General features: G+C 44.3%; 1 protein-coding gene and 1 non-coding gene across 2 annotated transcripts in view; both read right to left on the reverse strand.

Annotated features, from left to right (window-relative positions):
• The window catches only part of DCT (dopachrome tautomerase), a 21,061-nt gene extending 19,979 nt beyond the window's left edge, over positions 1-1,082 (reverse strand). The window contains exon 1 of the mRNA XM_018555352.1: positions 788-1,082. Coding sequence (XP_018410854.1) covers positions 788-1,079 — 292 coding nt within the window. The 5' untranslated portion in view covers positions 1,080-1,082. The remainder of the gene's footprint in view (positions 1-787) is intronic.
• A 10,631-nt stretch (positions 1,083-11,713) lies between these two features.
• Positions 11,714-11,786, reverse strand: TRNAF-GAA. Its single transcript has one exon. It is a non-coding gene; the product is annotated as a tRNA-Phe (tRNA).
• Between the last annotated feature and the right edge of the window lie 4,250 nt (positions 11,787-16,036).

Raw genomic sequence — 16,036 nt, forward strand, 5'->3', positions numbered from 1 at the left:
GGGGGAATCGGCACGAGTTTGACCAGTGTTCAAATTTTTATGCATTTTCCTGCCTAGTAACTAGCTTTTAAAAATAAATCTATTATTCACAGGTTTTGGGTGCACACCCTAACGCGATAGGCTGTGCACCCCTAAGCTGCAATACCGTGTGCTTTACATTTAACATTTAAGAAAAACAAGTAGTGCACTTTCAGTAGGTAGCACGTGTTGCGATTGATCACATTGCAGTCGAGGAGGTGCATTTGGGGTGCCATTCCAATGAATGGCAACGCACCTCCCAGCACTGTTAACACATAGGTGCACTGCATGGTACCATGCAATTAACACGCATACCCAGTGTGGATGGGCCCTAATGGCTTGTACACCAAATCCAGACGTGCAATTTTTTTAATTGCATCAAATAAAAACAGGGTTCAGTTCCAGAGCTCAAAAATAACAAAATAAAAACACATTTAGAACCCAAGCAAAATCAATGTTAGAAAAAAAACACAGCAAAAACGCATAAGCAGACATGCATCCAGATCTGGTCTGGGGATGGATGTAAACAAACCCTGAATGAAATGTAATGTGTAATATTCCAATAAAGTTTAAAAAAAAGCCCGGACATGCAAACAATGCAATGTGGCAGCATCAGTATAGTTTCTCTCACCACACACCAGCCCTGCACTTAGGGAATGGACCCTCAAAATGAATGGGCTTCTTAACACAATGCACACTTGTAATGCATGTATTGCAGCGCACGGGCCTGATCAGGCAAAGGGTAGGCTGGGGCAGCAGCTACACTTACCGGTGCACCGACAGGTGGCGTTGAAGAACTTCAGTGGCCATCGCTCCCGGTCATCCACATTGCGTAATGTGTACGGACCACTCCACGGCCGCTCATCAACCACCACTGGTACACACTGGCCCCGGGCTTGCAGGGAGCCACATACGTTTTCTAGCTCGGAGCCCAGAGGCGGGCAGCACCTCTTGCTCACTAGAGCGTCCACAGTAGTACAAGCCCGGGGGAACTGAGCTCCAACCAGCTGAGCGCACACTGCAGCCAGGAGCAGAGCCCAAGAGGTGCTGACATGTGCCATGTTACCGTACAAAGTCACGGCCATACTGCCAGCTCAGCTGGAAGAGCACTTGTTGCACCTCTGATAAACGATTACCAGCACATGTAATTGTTCAATTAGTGCAGCACGCCTCCAAGCCTGACATATAAGAGCTCATATGACACAGGAGCTTTAATCCTTCACGTGATGTAGTCAGGACTGGAAAGGATTCCCAGCCTCAGCTGAGTGTGCTTTTATAGCAGGATTAATAGTGGAGACTTCCTCGTGTATAGCACATGACAGATCTATAGAAAAGAATGCTGACATTGTGTGCCCCCCTCTCTGATACCGGCTCATGTGCTCTGGATTCCTTTCCAGCTACCTGCTGTGTCTGGGGGTGATCAATGAGCCATATAAAAAAGGAATCAATTACACATTACGAGAGATCAAAAAGTATTGTGGAAGATCATACAGGTAGCAGCGCACATTCACATCAGTCCCTGCTGTCAAGGAGCTTACAATCTAAGGTCGATATCTCATATGCATTCACATACTATCACAAGTTCCTGATGCAGGAATCCCTAAACACAACAAAATTATAGGTAAGAATGTTGCCCTAAGCTGGCCATACACCCAGTGGCAGAACTATCGACAAAGCGACCCAGGCGGCCGCTATGGGGCACAGGAGGGCCCGGCCAGGACGAGGAACTAAGGGGTCCCCCTGATGCCATGAGGGTCGCTGTGGCATCGCAGGCTTCTGGCGGCTGTGAGGAGGAACGCGCCCTTGTCCAGATCACTAACAACCTGTCAGTGATCTGTGCAGTGGCGCGTTCCTCCTCACAGCCGCTGCTGAGGCACTGACAGACAGCAGCTGCGGTGGAGGAGGCCAGGGCCCGGCGGTGGCAGTGGAGGAGAAGGCGGGGCCCGGCGGTGGAGGAAGAGGCCAGGCCCGGAGGAGGAGGCGGCCCGTCGACGATCGAGGAGGAGGTGGGGCCCGGTGGTGGAGAAGGGTGACAGCGGATCGGGGCTGACAGGTAAGAGGGGTGTGACCAGCCCACCTGCGACCCTGCAGAGCCCACCATAGAGAGTCTAAGGTGGGCTCTGCAGGGTCACTCTCAGGTGGGCTGTGTGGGATCTCACGTGGGCTCTGCAAGGGGCTTAACTAAAAATCGCAGGGCCCCATACAAAATGTTGCTATGGGGCACTGTGATTTCTAGTTACACCCCTGCATACACCTATAGATTATCTGCAGATTTTCTATGGTCAGATGGAAAAAGTGGAACATCTACGCTAAACTGTGTAGATGGGGGAATCTTCCACTGGGCCAAGCTTCAGTATCTTGCTAGTCGTCACCACTGGCTCTCAAAATACCTGAACAATGCCTGCATCCAATCAGATCGTTCAGGTATTTTGACAGCTGAAGCTTGGCACACTGGGAGATTCCTCCATCCATTAAGTGTGAGTTAAAGAAGAACTCTGGGCAAACTTTCTTAACATTTGCAGTGGGGGCTGCCCTTGCACTGCAAGGGTTAAATGCTTGTTTGTGTCTAGAATAAAAAAGTTATACTCACGTGAACCTCGCCTCTGGCTAGCTGTTACAGCGCTCCCTCCAGCCTGCCTGCTCCTCCGCTACAGTGATAGTATGTCCCTCGGCATCCTCACATCCACATTGTGCATAGAACGTGATCATTTACGGACCTTAGGCAACTGCAGTGGAGGGGGAGATAAGAGCAAGCCGGCTCTGAGGATCAGGATTTTTTTGCACCTAGACCCAAACAAGCACTTAACCCCTTGCAGTGTGGGGTTAGCTCCACTGCAAGGGTTAAGAAAACATTTGCCTGGAAAATGAGAAAATGTTGCTCGGGAGAAGAGTTGTTTTTTTTGGTAGAAGAGACTTTGTATGTGCAGAAAAAAACCAAACTCATTTCTCATTTTACCTAGCATTTTGTTTTCCTGCAGTGCAGTGTGCAATCTCAGCATCTATCTGTACGATGCCGGGATAAAATAACTCTGGAGCACATGCCCAGCAGTTACATCAATATTGGGTACCCAATGGGTGAAAGAGCAGACACCACTCTGGAAGAAGGAGATGACGGTGAGAGTATACTTTCCATCAGAGAGAAGGGCAAACTCACATACTTTGACTTTATAACAAGAGCCCCCCAGCACAGTTCTGCTTTAACAAGAATATGCAACCATTAAAGAATATCATAGCCAATTTTAATTTTGGATAGAGTGGAAAATGGGTAACATCCTCCATGACACTTATTTTGCTGTGTATGTCCCATTGAGAAGATTTACACTCACTTTCACTTCTTGGAGACAGTGAGATAAAGTGGGGAGAAGCCCACGTAGACTGTTGTCACCAGACAGGTTCTCCTCGCTGGCAGATTTCCCTTTTGCCTCCTATTTTGTTGACAACTATAACATTATGAATATCCCTTCACGTTCTGTCCTGGTGACAACAAATAGGGTATATATCCCCAGCAAGGACATAGAAATATAAAAACTGACGGCAGTTGTAACCCTTCCCCCACCCTATCCAAAACATTGAAAAAAGGTTTGGCTTTAGATATACTTTAGAATAAATGTATAGAGACAGCTTGTTTCAATCACAATCTTTGTGCAAGTGAGCCTACTTTTGCAAACCTCTGGGTTCACACAGATCGCCTGGCTGAATATAATAGCTACCATAAGAGAAGGTACTTGTGAAACTTGTAGCAAAAAAATGTTCTAAACTAACGTGAGAGTGACCAAGGTGACAGCACTTCCTGGAGCTCTCCCAAAGTGGCTTTATAAATGGATACTTTGTCCTAGATGGTATCTGGACAGTTGTAATATCTCCTCTCTCGTTCGCTCATTCTCTCCCTCCCTCAAGTTCCTGTACCTTGGGACTTAAAAAAAAAATAGTAATTTCAGCACCTTCAGGCCTCAGATCAGCCCCACTTATTGCACTTTCAGAAATGCCGGTATTCTGAAATGCCATAGAGGTGGCGGGGTGGGCCAGGCTTTCTAACTGATAGCAGCGCTGAATTGTTACTGAGCAGGGACCCATTGAAAAAACCTCTGGTCGGTAGCTAGGTAGCTCATTAGCTTATGGTTATGGACAGCTCAAAGATGCACGGTCTCTAATAGGAAGTACTGGGGCAACTCAGGAACAGAAGATGAGTGTCAAACCAAAATGGATGTCAGAGTCCATAAAAAAGTTTAATGTGATAATGAAACAGTCAATGCATTTCAGGGGCAGACAAAACCCCCTTCCTCAGGGCCTGGAAACAATGAGAATGGAGGAATGGACTCAGAGCAAAATAACTCAAAATGTTGATCTTACTGCAGCTATGGGAAGTTCTTCTAAAATTTGCAAATTGCAGATAGGCGTTTCCAACCGATGCTCACCTTCACCTACAATGGATGCTCTTACACCGACATATTTCAAACCGTTGACATCTCTTTTGCCTGCACCAAGCACATAAATCCAATTTGTGGCTTCAGTATTTTCAACTTAGAGCCTTGTATATTAAATTACAGGAGAAAGCCCCGTTACATAGACCACTTACTTGGTTTGAAGCTCTTTGCTGTCAGAAGGAGGGACCAACCCATGTGATCTCCATACTGTATCGCAATATATTGAATGTACGATCTTCTTTAAGGCCTTATTTCATTTCAGTATGGGAGAAAGATCTCCAAATCTCTTTGTCAGATGAGGAGGTGCAAAAATTCTTTATACTAACTCATAAAATATCTATTGCCTCTTCGTATCAACAGAAGGAATATAAGATTTTATCTCGCTGGTATAGATGCCCGACCCTTCTACACAGAATCTTCCCCTTAAAATCACCATTGTGTTGGAGATGTAAGGATGCAGAAGGGACTTATTTCCATATTTGGTGGAAATGTGATCATATAATGCCTTTTTGGAAACATATTTTTGAAGTTTATAACAAGGTGGTTGGCACTTTAGTGGTTCCCTCACCCAAGATAGGCCTCCTTTCAATATTTCCAGGATCGATATTTAGAGTTAAAAACTTAAAAAGGATCTTCTTAGATTCTTTATGGCGGCAGCACGAACATTAATTCCATGATACTGGAACACACAGAGGGCTCCTACTATTAAGGAATGGGTAGTGGAATTAAGCAAGATTAAAAGATATGAGGAGCTAACGGCACATATCAATAAACGATATTCTCAATGGGAAGATATGAGGATTAGGTATATGGAAACAGATGCATACAGAGCTTTGTGATATAAGGAGGAGCATATTCCTTGAAGGGAAATAGGAGTTATCTCAACTAATATGGCAGAATAAAGGAGAAATTCAAGGATTACAGGTTTTTAATTGACTATATGGACCATGGAGACCGGGGATGGGAGAGAGAGAGGATGGGGAGGGGATGAATGGGTGGGGGGAGGGGTTATATAAAGTTATGACATTCACTTTTACAACTCTTTTTCTTGGATAGGTATTGGGAGGAAAGTGTAATGGGTGAGATATAATTGCTTGTTTTACAATTAGAGGGTTAGATGATGTTATTTAGAACATATCTACCCAATATGTGTAAAGATACATGAATTAGGGTTGTGTGGTTATTGATTTATGTATATTGTGAAAAAATGTAGAAAACTAATAAAGTCTTATTATGTTAAAATAAAAAAACTTTTCCTCAAGGACGCTGCGATACCAATTACCGTTATCTTTTTTTTTAGTGTCATGTGACAGTTTTTCTAAACTAATACAGACTAATCATTTTAGGAGTGGTAGAGCGCCAGGGCCCAGTCACTGCTGCAACCAATGCAGCCCCGGTAGCTCTGCCACTGACACCAAGCTGTAGAGGGACTACAAATCCCAGCAATCCATTATACAGCAATGCAGAATACCATCGGATATAGAGGACTACAAATCCCAGCAATCCATTATACAGCAATGCAGAATAATATGGAGCTGCATACTCTGTATTGCTCGCCAGGGCAGTGTCCTAGGAGCCTGTGCAGGTTCTCACTAGGACTGAGTGCAGGTCTCACCAGGGCTGTGCAGTACCACTAGGGCTGCGTGCAAGTCTCACTGGGGCTGTGCAGGCGGGTGTGGGTCTTACCAGGGCTGTGTGCGGATCTCCCCATGGCTGCTCAGGTGGGTGGGGGAGGTGGGAAGGAGGAGGAGAAAATGTGCACCCAGACCAGCGCTGTAAAAGACAGCCACCACGAGGTCCCCAGCAGGCTGCCTGAGGTCCCCTGCAAGCGCGGGACCTCAGGCAGTCGATCATGTTTAAAAAGATTAAAGCTCTGGTATCAGTGCTAAATATCGGGGGATTTTCATGAAAATGCCCAGTATTGGCACTGATACTGGTATCAGTGTATTCCTAATAACACATTTTACCAATCGGATCTTTATTACTGTACATAGTGAAAATCAACGCAGTTAGTTTCTATGGAGTTTAAAGAAGAACTTCGCTCAAGTAAAATCTTAACCCTTGCAGTGGGGTTACCCACTGTGCTTGTTTTGTCTACGGAGTTCATATAACAGAGATATACTCACCTGAACCACAATCTCGGTTAGCTCCTAGACTGGTCCAATCAGCCTTGCTCCCCCTCCATTCCAGCAATGGAATGTCCCTCAGCGTCCTCATGTCCTATATACTGTATAGGATGTGATGACTTACAGGACCTCAGACTGCCGGAATGGTGAGGGAGCACGGCGGAAGGGACCGGTCTTAAGGTGGCCATACACTGTACAACCATCGCAAGACCTTAGTCTTGCGATGGTTGTAAAGTGCTTAAAAAAACGTACGATCTGCCCATCTTGGACAGGCAGATCGCACTCTCGATCATCGCGGGCTTCCGATGACCGCAATGCTGAACGGGCAGTGTGCGCGTGCGCACACCGGCCCGTTCGGCATTTGTCTCCCGAGCACTGTTCAAACCAGCCGAAAATCGTATGATTCTTGGCTGGTTTTCTAGCATGCTCCTTAGACAAAAGACGTGCGACCGTACAGTAGAAACGGTTGCACGTCTTCGTTCACACTGTTCGATTCTCATACGATTTCTCGTACGAGAATCGAGCAGTGTATGGGCACCTTTAGAGCAAGCCAGGATCGCAATTCAGGTGAGTCCCTTTGTTATTTTAGCTCCCTAGTCAAAACCAGCACTTAAAAGGGTTTGTTCAGGGGAGGGAGGGATGCTTCAAAAACCTTTTATTGAAAAATAGGCATATTTAGTCATTTTTGGGAATTTTTCTTTTTTTTGTGTGTTATATTAGCAAATGAAGTTTAAAGGGAAAGTGTAGTGGTTTGTACATATTTTGTTTGTCAGATGTCAATGGCAAACAAGCCAGAGAAGAGAACTCTGCATTGGAGGAAAGTCCAATCATATGACTGACGCTCACATGACAAAAATTCCGCTACTACTTATAGCTTATTATTCATTTCAATAGAGCCAGCGGGTCACTAACCCCCTTTGTAAAGGGTATCACTGTGCTTTTTGTATGGAACCCTAATAGACCTTATACAGCCATCTAGATTAATAAGCATGTCATGTTTGATTTAATGCTGGATAAACAGGATGCCTGGGGCCCATAAATGGCTAAAAAAAAAGGTTTTGCCATGGTGAGCCCCCTAGACTGGGAATCTAACCCATTTTAGAAGCAGCCCTAGGTGTGAAATGGGAAAGTCCAATAGTACTATGAATGTACATAAATATGTGATTATCTGGTGTGTAAAATGTAATGCTTGTGTCCAGTCATAAGGACTGGGTAATGAACATAGCTGAAACTCAGTCATCTAGCTTAAACAACAGGGATTAGTACTAATGAATGCCTCACATCAATAGCACCATAATAAGACTGGAATGTGCAGTTTCTGAAGCTAAATGTTTGTTTCATTAAACATGGAAGAATGAACACATCAGACCAGACAGCCATGGGAATATGCAATAATAATATGAATAATAGTATAGTCATGTATTAAGACATTCCACTATATTTCTATAAATAATAATTAAGAGATGATCTGCTGTCAGCGTCACCTCTGAGTTCTCTCCAGAAATATCGCTTGTTATGAAAAGGTAATGCAATGAAAATGCTTTCTAAAATGCTATGCGTACGGCGACAGAAAAACAGCGAGCTAGAACCTCTGCTATAATAGAAATGTAAGTCCACATGCTCTTGTGTTCAAATCTGTGGAGGAGATGTCCAAACAAATACAAGCAGCAAGCGCTGAATATTTAAAAATGCTGCTAAATACCTTTTTTTTGCTTTTCTTTGAAGTCATGTGATCACCTTGCTCATCTGGGCTCTGCACGGGCCGGGTGGTGGGCGGGACCAATTGTCACCAGTAAACCCTCCTCCAGTCTGCCCTGCAGTACATGGCAATAATAGCAAGGTGAGCAGCTGTGTCAATGCTTTTTATCTGCCCCGTGCCCGTGGTGCTGCATGTTATGTAGGTAGTTGGGAGCCTGACGGGCGGAAAATAGCCCTGTGCGAGAGCAGTTACTCTAGAGAGCCTTGTGGTCATTAGTATTGACTGTGAGACTGAAGGAGTGCTTACTGGCGATGTCAGGATGACATGCTGCGGCTTGGTCCTGCCCACTGCCCGTCCCATGCAGAGTCAGGCCCTGTTCACACTTCAGCGTACCAGGAACGTGTGTTGCCTTCATGTGTGTTTTTTTTCTTGCGTTTGCCATGCATCGCCGATTGATTTCAATGGGTGCCACATGCACAACAAACGTGGGAAAGTACCTCATGTAGCAGATTCTGCTACAGGTGCACTGCATTTTTTGGTGGCAGTAGCCATTTTTTAACGCGTGTCCACGCACGGGAAAGCACGCGTTTTCCCCGCCATGTTTTGGATGCCATTAAAAAGGAATGGCACCGCAAGCACAACACACGTTTTTGTAGTGTTCCGCGAACGCACCTGAAAGCACATGCATGAAACGCAATGGTTTCAAAGGGGACTTAGCCATAGAGTCCATCTATTTAGACGGAACACGCGCAATGTGCGGCGACAACGCTGCAGAGGGAACATGAGCCTGCAGAGCGTTGCCACTGCAGACAAGGAAGAGAAGGTCACTTGCATGATCAAGAGGTATTTTCATCAAAAGTAAAATTATGAAAAGAAAAGGTGCACACTGTTAAAGATATTTATTGTGAAAGCTCTTAATGGGGTTCTAGTTTTTTGGTTTACACAGGGGCGTCCCTAGGCTTTACGCCACCTGAGGCTGGTGGTGGCGGGACACCAGCTAGAGCGTCCCGCTCAGCTCCTGGCAACCAGTGACATCACTGGTTGCCAGGAGCTGAGTGGGATGCTGCCCAGAGCATCCCAGGTTGCTAAGAGCTGCGTGGGGAGATGTTTATGGCACTTACAAACAATGCAAACACTGTGCAGCAGAGCGGCCATGCCACTCTGACTCCCCCTCTCAAGTGACCCAAAGAGATGCGACTGAGACATCAGCTTTAGGCTGCCTCAATATAGGGACAGCCCTGGGTTTACACCATTTTAAGAGTGGTGTCACACAAGGAGGTTTCCTGCCTGGGATTTTATGTGTTCAGCCTTGTCACGGGAAAATGTTTCCTACCAGACTGCAGGAACAGAGCATTTACAGTCATCCTTTATCAAAACAATCACTGCTGTGACAATGATGTCATATGATGTGATGACTTTGAAGCCTGAAGCACATGGTTGCTATGCAGTACGGTCATATTTGCATTACCGCAAAACAGGGGTTGCATGTGTCAACATTGTGGTGTAATTCATTTTGAATACCACCCCAATGCTCTAAGGTTTATGCAGTGGACCACAACGCACAGTAATGCACAATAACGCGCTACTGTGCAATGTTCAAAATTAATGGGCTGTCTTAACACACTTCATGTTAATGCGTGATATGATGCTCATTAGCCCTTTTGTTTTTCATTTTGTGCACACTATAACATGTACATTTTGGCCCGAAGATTACTATTTTTTGAAAGGAGTGACCCTGTAGAATACAATGTTGGCAGTAGCCATTTTTTATGTTGCACGATATTAGTGCAGCTGTTTATCGAGCCCAAATTTTCTGTTAAAAAAATGCATTTGAATTAAAGGAGAACTATGGGGTCAGTGTTTTTCCCCATAGTTCTCCTTAGGGTTTGTGTCCTCCCGTTACCCTAAGCTCAGTATACCGCGAGCTGGACGTCGGGATCCGCCCAGCTGCGTGAGTGACAGCTGGCTCTGCCTATATAGAGGCAGAGCTAGCTGTACCTGCCCCCTCCCCCATCCGTTCTGCCAGTCAGCGCTGGCAGATCGGAGCGGGGAGAGGGGAATCCAGCCCCTCCTCCTGTCACGGCAAAGAGCCGTGACAGGATCGAGAGGTGAGCGAACCCGGTATGTGTTCGCTCACCTCCCGATCTACTGAGCCGACCTGTGACAGTCTCATTGTCACGGGTCGGCTAGAACTATGAGGTGAGTGGAAATCACTCACCTCATAGTTCTCCTTTAATTTCCCTGCACATAAACACAACACAATCCCCAATGTTCTTTGTAAAATATAACAAAAAAAATTATCTTCTGCTGAGTAAATAGTTACCAAACATGTCAAGCTTCAAATTGCATGCACCCGTAAAATGGCAACAAGCTCCGTTACCAATATTATCCAATAAGGTCATTAGTTTAGAGTTAATAGTGAATGATTGCCCTAGAATTATTGATCTCATTGTGGCGTGCGCATCAGTACCTAATATGTGTGACACACTTGTCATTTTCATATGCAAGCACACCCAGCGCGCACATCTGCGTTCATATGTGGATATACATAGGGGCAGGAGGACTAGATTTTTTGAGGTATTTATTTTATTTTCATTTTGAAAACTTTCTTCCTTTTTGTTCATTTTATTGCTATCACAAGGGGACTAATAATTCTCCTATGCGAAAGCATATCGCAGATGACAGGTCCTCTTTAAGGAGACATCAAGGATCTATTCACCTTTATACTCTGATGAAGCTGGCTGAGTACATGTGCTCAATCAGTTTCTTCCCTGGGCACAACAACCTGGAAATGACAACGTATAACCTGTAAGTAACCGGAGCTGAGCGCGTCCAGGTTTATTCTTCACAAAGGAGATCATTGAATGGATCTTTGCTTAATTCCCTCTGCTCTACATACTTACATCTGCCATGGAGGTCCCGGGTGCCCAGGAGGGCCAGGTAGGCCCGGGACACATGGTCGCACCTTCTACAACATGTGGAAGTAACAGCCACCAGAGAAGACTGACAGCCGGGAGTAAAACAAATAGTTTTTGGCCATGCTGGCACTGCCACCCACATATGACAAATGTCAGTGGCAGCGAAAGTGTTAACGGGCATGTGTAAGCGCAGTGCATAAGAACCGCCAGATCTTAATAGGCATGGAATTATGATATACTACATTTATGAGATTATGTTTATGGCGCATAGAGAAAGTCTTGTTTAAAATATCCATGTGGCCTTGGAAACCCTTCTCACTTCTAAATGAGGAGCTTGTTGCAGCCACACTCGAAATCTGGTAACACACATACTATTGTATAATTCATATTGCTTATCACTGCAGGTCATAATTTACTAGTACTATGATGACTGAAACTTTAAGTCACACATTTCACTAAACAAAACCACAGTATTTAGTACTTCATCAGACTATGAGCATTGGTGTTGATAATAAAAAAAAAAAAATCTGCCGAAACCCGGGATCGAACCAGGGACCTTTAGATCTTCAGTCTAACGCTCTCCCAACTGAGCTATTTCGGCTGTTGGTAGATAGGGGGGCACTGGCGGGTGTCAAGAATGACAACAACATCACTCTATTGACTTTTCCTACATCCTGGCGATTGTGCTTACTTCAGATACAATTCATGCTTATAAATCTCTCTTCTAGGACAGATGGACACATATTAGTTGGGTGCATACCCTCCCCTCTATGAACCTCAGTGCACAATACAGGCTGATTGATCAGAGTCTAGTAATGGTCCTGTGGCCAGCTTTGTACAGACAGGACGACACTTGTTAGATTGGATCATTCTCTATCCTCTAGCTGGAAGTGTCCGTGCAATCACCGGGTACATGGTAACATTTCCCTTGCTGTTCTTCATTCGGCGGTTTACTTGCTGGCTGTTCCATACGTCTTGATCAAACCTTTATGAACTGCTCCCTCTAGTGGCTGCTGTCAGACATTGCAATGCCAAAGACTGCCCGGCTCCCGAGATTTGTGAAGAAGCGTCAGCCAGCTGATCACTGATGTTTAGGGACTGATAGATTTGCATCATGATGGAGGAAGCACGCTCTGCACTGTCTGAATGTGCTGGTCAAAGATGGCTACTCACAGGTAAAAAGAATTTTAAAACTGCATTTAAAATTCGGCTGATCATGTTTATATGTAAAAGGCCATAGTTTGTCAAAAATAAACTGCTACTGTATAAGAGAAGCACATACAGGGGAAGGATATGCGTTTCATTTCACAAAAAAGGGACCGAAAATTCAGCCATGATCTACAAATGTACACACTGCTCAGTTTAAATACTATCACCGGGGAAAATGGGTCCCCTTGCATAAAGGCTGCCCCAGCACTGGATCGGTTTATTTTTCCTTTAGGTCTAGGGTACCTTGGAAGAGCAATTATTATTAAACTGATCCCTACGCACGCCCCCTTTCAGTCAGCGCTTATCTCTTCTACATTCCAGTTTGTGGACTGTCCATCAGCCTCCTCATGTGTAATGCAGGACTGTGGGCCCTATGATTTAAAATATTAACAACCACTTTCAAAGCCATCCACAACTCTGCTCCTGGCTATATCTCCAACCTTGTCTCAAAGTATCAACCTAACTGTCCCCTCCGCTCCTCCCAAGACCTCCTGCTTTCCAGCTCCCTCATCAACTCCTCCCATGCTTGCCTCCAGGACTTCCCTAGTCTCTCTCTTATCCTCTGGAACTCTTTACCCCAACCTATCCAACTATCCCCCACTCTGACTGCTTTTAAGCGATCACTAAACACTCATCTCTTCAGGGAAGCCTTTCCCACCTCAACCTAACCGCTGAACTAGCACTTTCTCAAGCAATTCATCCCCACACAGCTACCTCCTCATGTATCACTTGCCCCTCCCTCTTAGATTGTAAGCCCTCATGGGCAGGGCCCTCGTTACCGTCTTGTCCTGAATTGTAATGTCCTCCTTATATTGTAAAGCGCTGCGCAAACTTAGCACTATATAAATCCTGAATAATAATACTAATAATAAATGTACTTGTGAAAATGCACAGTATCAGCACGGATACCAATACTAGTATAGGTACATCCCTACTAAAGAGCACAGATCTCCTTTAAAAGGTCCCTCACACCCCCTTTCCCAGTTTCATAGTCTGCCTTTAACTCTCTTTTCATTCCGATGGGAAGGTCGTCCACTGGTGAGAGAAATAACAGACAGCTTTTCCATAGGAATAAATAAACGTTCTTCAGAGCCTTGCTGGGAAACTTTCTTCAATGTAGAAATTAGGTAAACCTATTCAGAACAGGCTACAATGCACCTCAACACAAAACATGTAGGTCCTGTTGCATTTTTCCCCCCACATAAATGTGTATTGAGATGTCACTGAAAATAATGGGCAGCACAACACACTAAAGTACAGCACACTTTACGTACAATACGTGGAGCACAAGGTGTAAAAACAAAAATGTTCATGCTGTCTTGCTAGAGGTATATTCAAAATATCATAGGATACTTTTACAGGCTGGATGTTGGCAGCTTCCTCTGTTTTGCACAGTGTAGGTGTATAGGGATGCACTGATACTTTGAGTACCAGTGCAGATACTTGGCATTTTCATGAGAACTACCAGGGTTGCAGCTGGGACCCAGCTCTGGCACTCCACCACTGGCCTGAAATCATTAGTCATATTGTTTTTGGAAAAACTGTCACATGACAATAAACAAAAATGTATCAGTACTTGTATCTGAGTACTTGGACAAGTATCAGTACTTGCAAAACTGGTATCAGTGCATCCCTTATATATATAAAAAACAAAATCATACATTAAAACAGAGATGTACAAATCCCAGGAGCTCCGTGTGCTCCTTACAAATGACAGCTGCCTCCTAACTTTTACATTTCTCTCTAGTCTAGCCTTGGAGCTCGAAAAGTATCGGTGCTGTACTGTACTTGGTATCGGTGCATCCCTAACCGATATCGATACTAGTATCTGTACCGATACTGAGTATTTGGGCGAGTACTCGTACCTCACCCAAATGCTCTGATACCTTCTCAGATACCAGAATTACCAGTCAGAAGAAAGGGAACATGGAGCCAGCTTCCAGTGCAATAAGGAAGCTGGGCGGCGAGTAATGACCTGCCTCCCGGTTTCCTGACTGGCCAGGGGCTTCCCAGCCAAATCAGCATGGAGCCGGCTCAGTGCATCCCTAGTAATGTATATTTCAGCATATTTGTATGTGTATGGAATGGACATTATAGATCTTATAAACAAAACAGAAAAGTAGACATGGTAAATTGAGCATTGAATGGTAAATTCAGCCCTAACAGGGCCCAGTACTTATGAAAGGAGTGTAAGGGTTAACTACTGCAGAGCAATAAACATTAGGTGCTGGTTATTGTATTCAAAAATGAAATTAAAGATGAAACTCTGCAGTTTGTGATGGTTGTATTTTCTGAAGATGGTCCCCGCAGAGTTCTAATGAGGTCACATAGATCCCTCCCTGGCCACTGCACTCACTGACTCTGGGTGTCTACAGAAACCTTTAGTCAGCATTGAAGCACGTAGCCGGTGTCGGAGATGATTCAAGACCTATAAAAGTCTCTCTGCTGTCATTTTTGGATTTAAAGTCTAGGTATGTCAATAGGAGAAGATAAAACATTATGTACAGTCACCATATTATTTACAGGGCTGAGACAGTTGTGAAAATAATGACGGTTACAAAATATGTAAGGGTAGAAACTAAATAAAAGACGGCCTCATGTTTACACACAAAATTAGAAGTTGAATGTGAAAGACAAATTATTTTTTTAAAGCGGAACTACAAGCTCCCGTCCCGTACAGCTTAGGAAGGTGCCATCTTGGCCTCTATTTGGATTGCAGTGGCCATGGTGCTGACCATGTGATCAGATATGACACCAGCCATTTGAGGGCTTGAAAGGTCGGTTGAGAGCTGAAATAAGCACACTGGCACCCTTAATAGGTGGCATGCCTTTAAGGAACTCTTACGGGAGACATTACATTGGTGGGTAAAGTTCTTCTTTATTGCCCAAATGAAACTTCAATTTAAAGCAGATAAATTATATTCCATGTGCATCACAACAAAAGGCTTTCAACGTCTTACAGATCATTTTCTAAAGCAGATACAGCCCAAGAAGAAAAAAGCGTTCCCATTTCCACAGCTGCAATGGGACCTCTGGTCTGTGTGTGGAAGCAGTGGTCTCTCTGCAGAGGCCTGATGCCCTCCCTGCCGAGTCAGACCTATAGCTCAGCAATATGCAAAGCTAATGTCCCCTGTTGTTTGGAAAGCTCTAGCTCAGACTCAGCAAGAGGCATGCCGGACCACTGCAGAAAGACCACTGCTTCAACACAAAGAGCAAAAGTCTTTTTCTGCTGCGTTCTGTCAGGCTGTTCTACTCAAACTGCTTCCTAAAGAAATCCAACTGTAAGGCTTGTACCATATTTTGTTTTGATGTACCTGGAATGTATAAAACACAATCTAAAGCTTTGAACTTTCTACTCCTTTAGTAAATCAATCCTGCAAAATATATTTTGATGAAAGCTGTTGCATCCATGACATTGTTCCCCCGATTATCATACTTCCTTTTCCATGCAAGTACCAAAGAAAATGAATTTCAAAAACAGTAAAACAAAAATCAGCTATATGGCATGTATGAAAATATAGTTTTATTAAAAAGTACAATAAAATGTTTTCATTGGCACTTCATAAATGTTGTCCAAATATAAAAAAGACAGTTTTAACATTGATCCTTTGTTCAAATTTCACTAAAAGGCTATTAGGCTTT

The sequence above is a fragment of the Nanorana parkeri genome, unplaced genomic scaffold (genome assembly GCF_000935625.1).
Source record: "Nanorana parkeri isolate BGI_ZX_2015 unplaced genomic scaffold, ASM93562v1 scaffold193, whole genome shotgun sequence".
NCBI lineage: Eukaryota > Metazoa > Chordata > Amphibia > Anura > Dicroglossidae > Nanorana > Nanorana parkeri.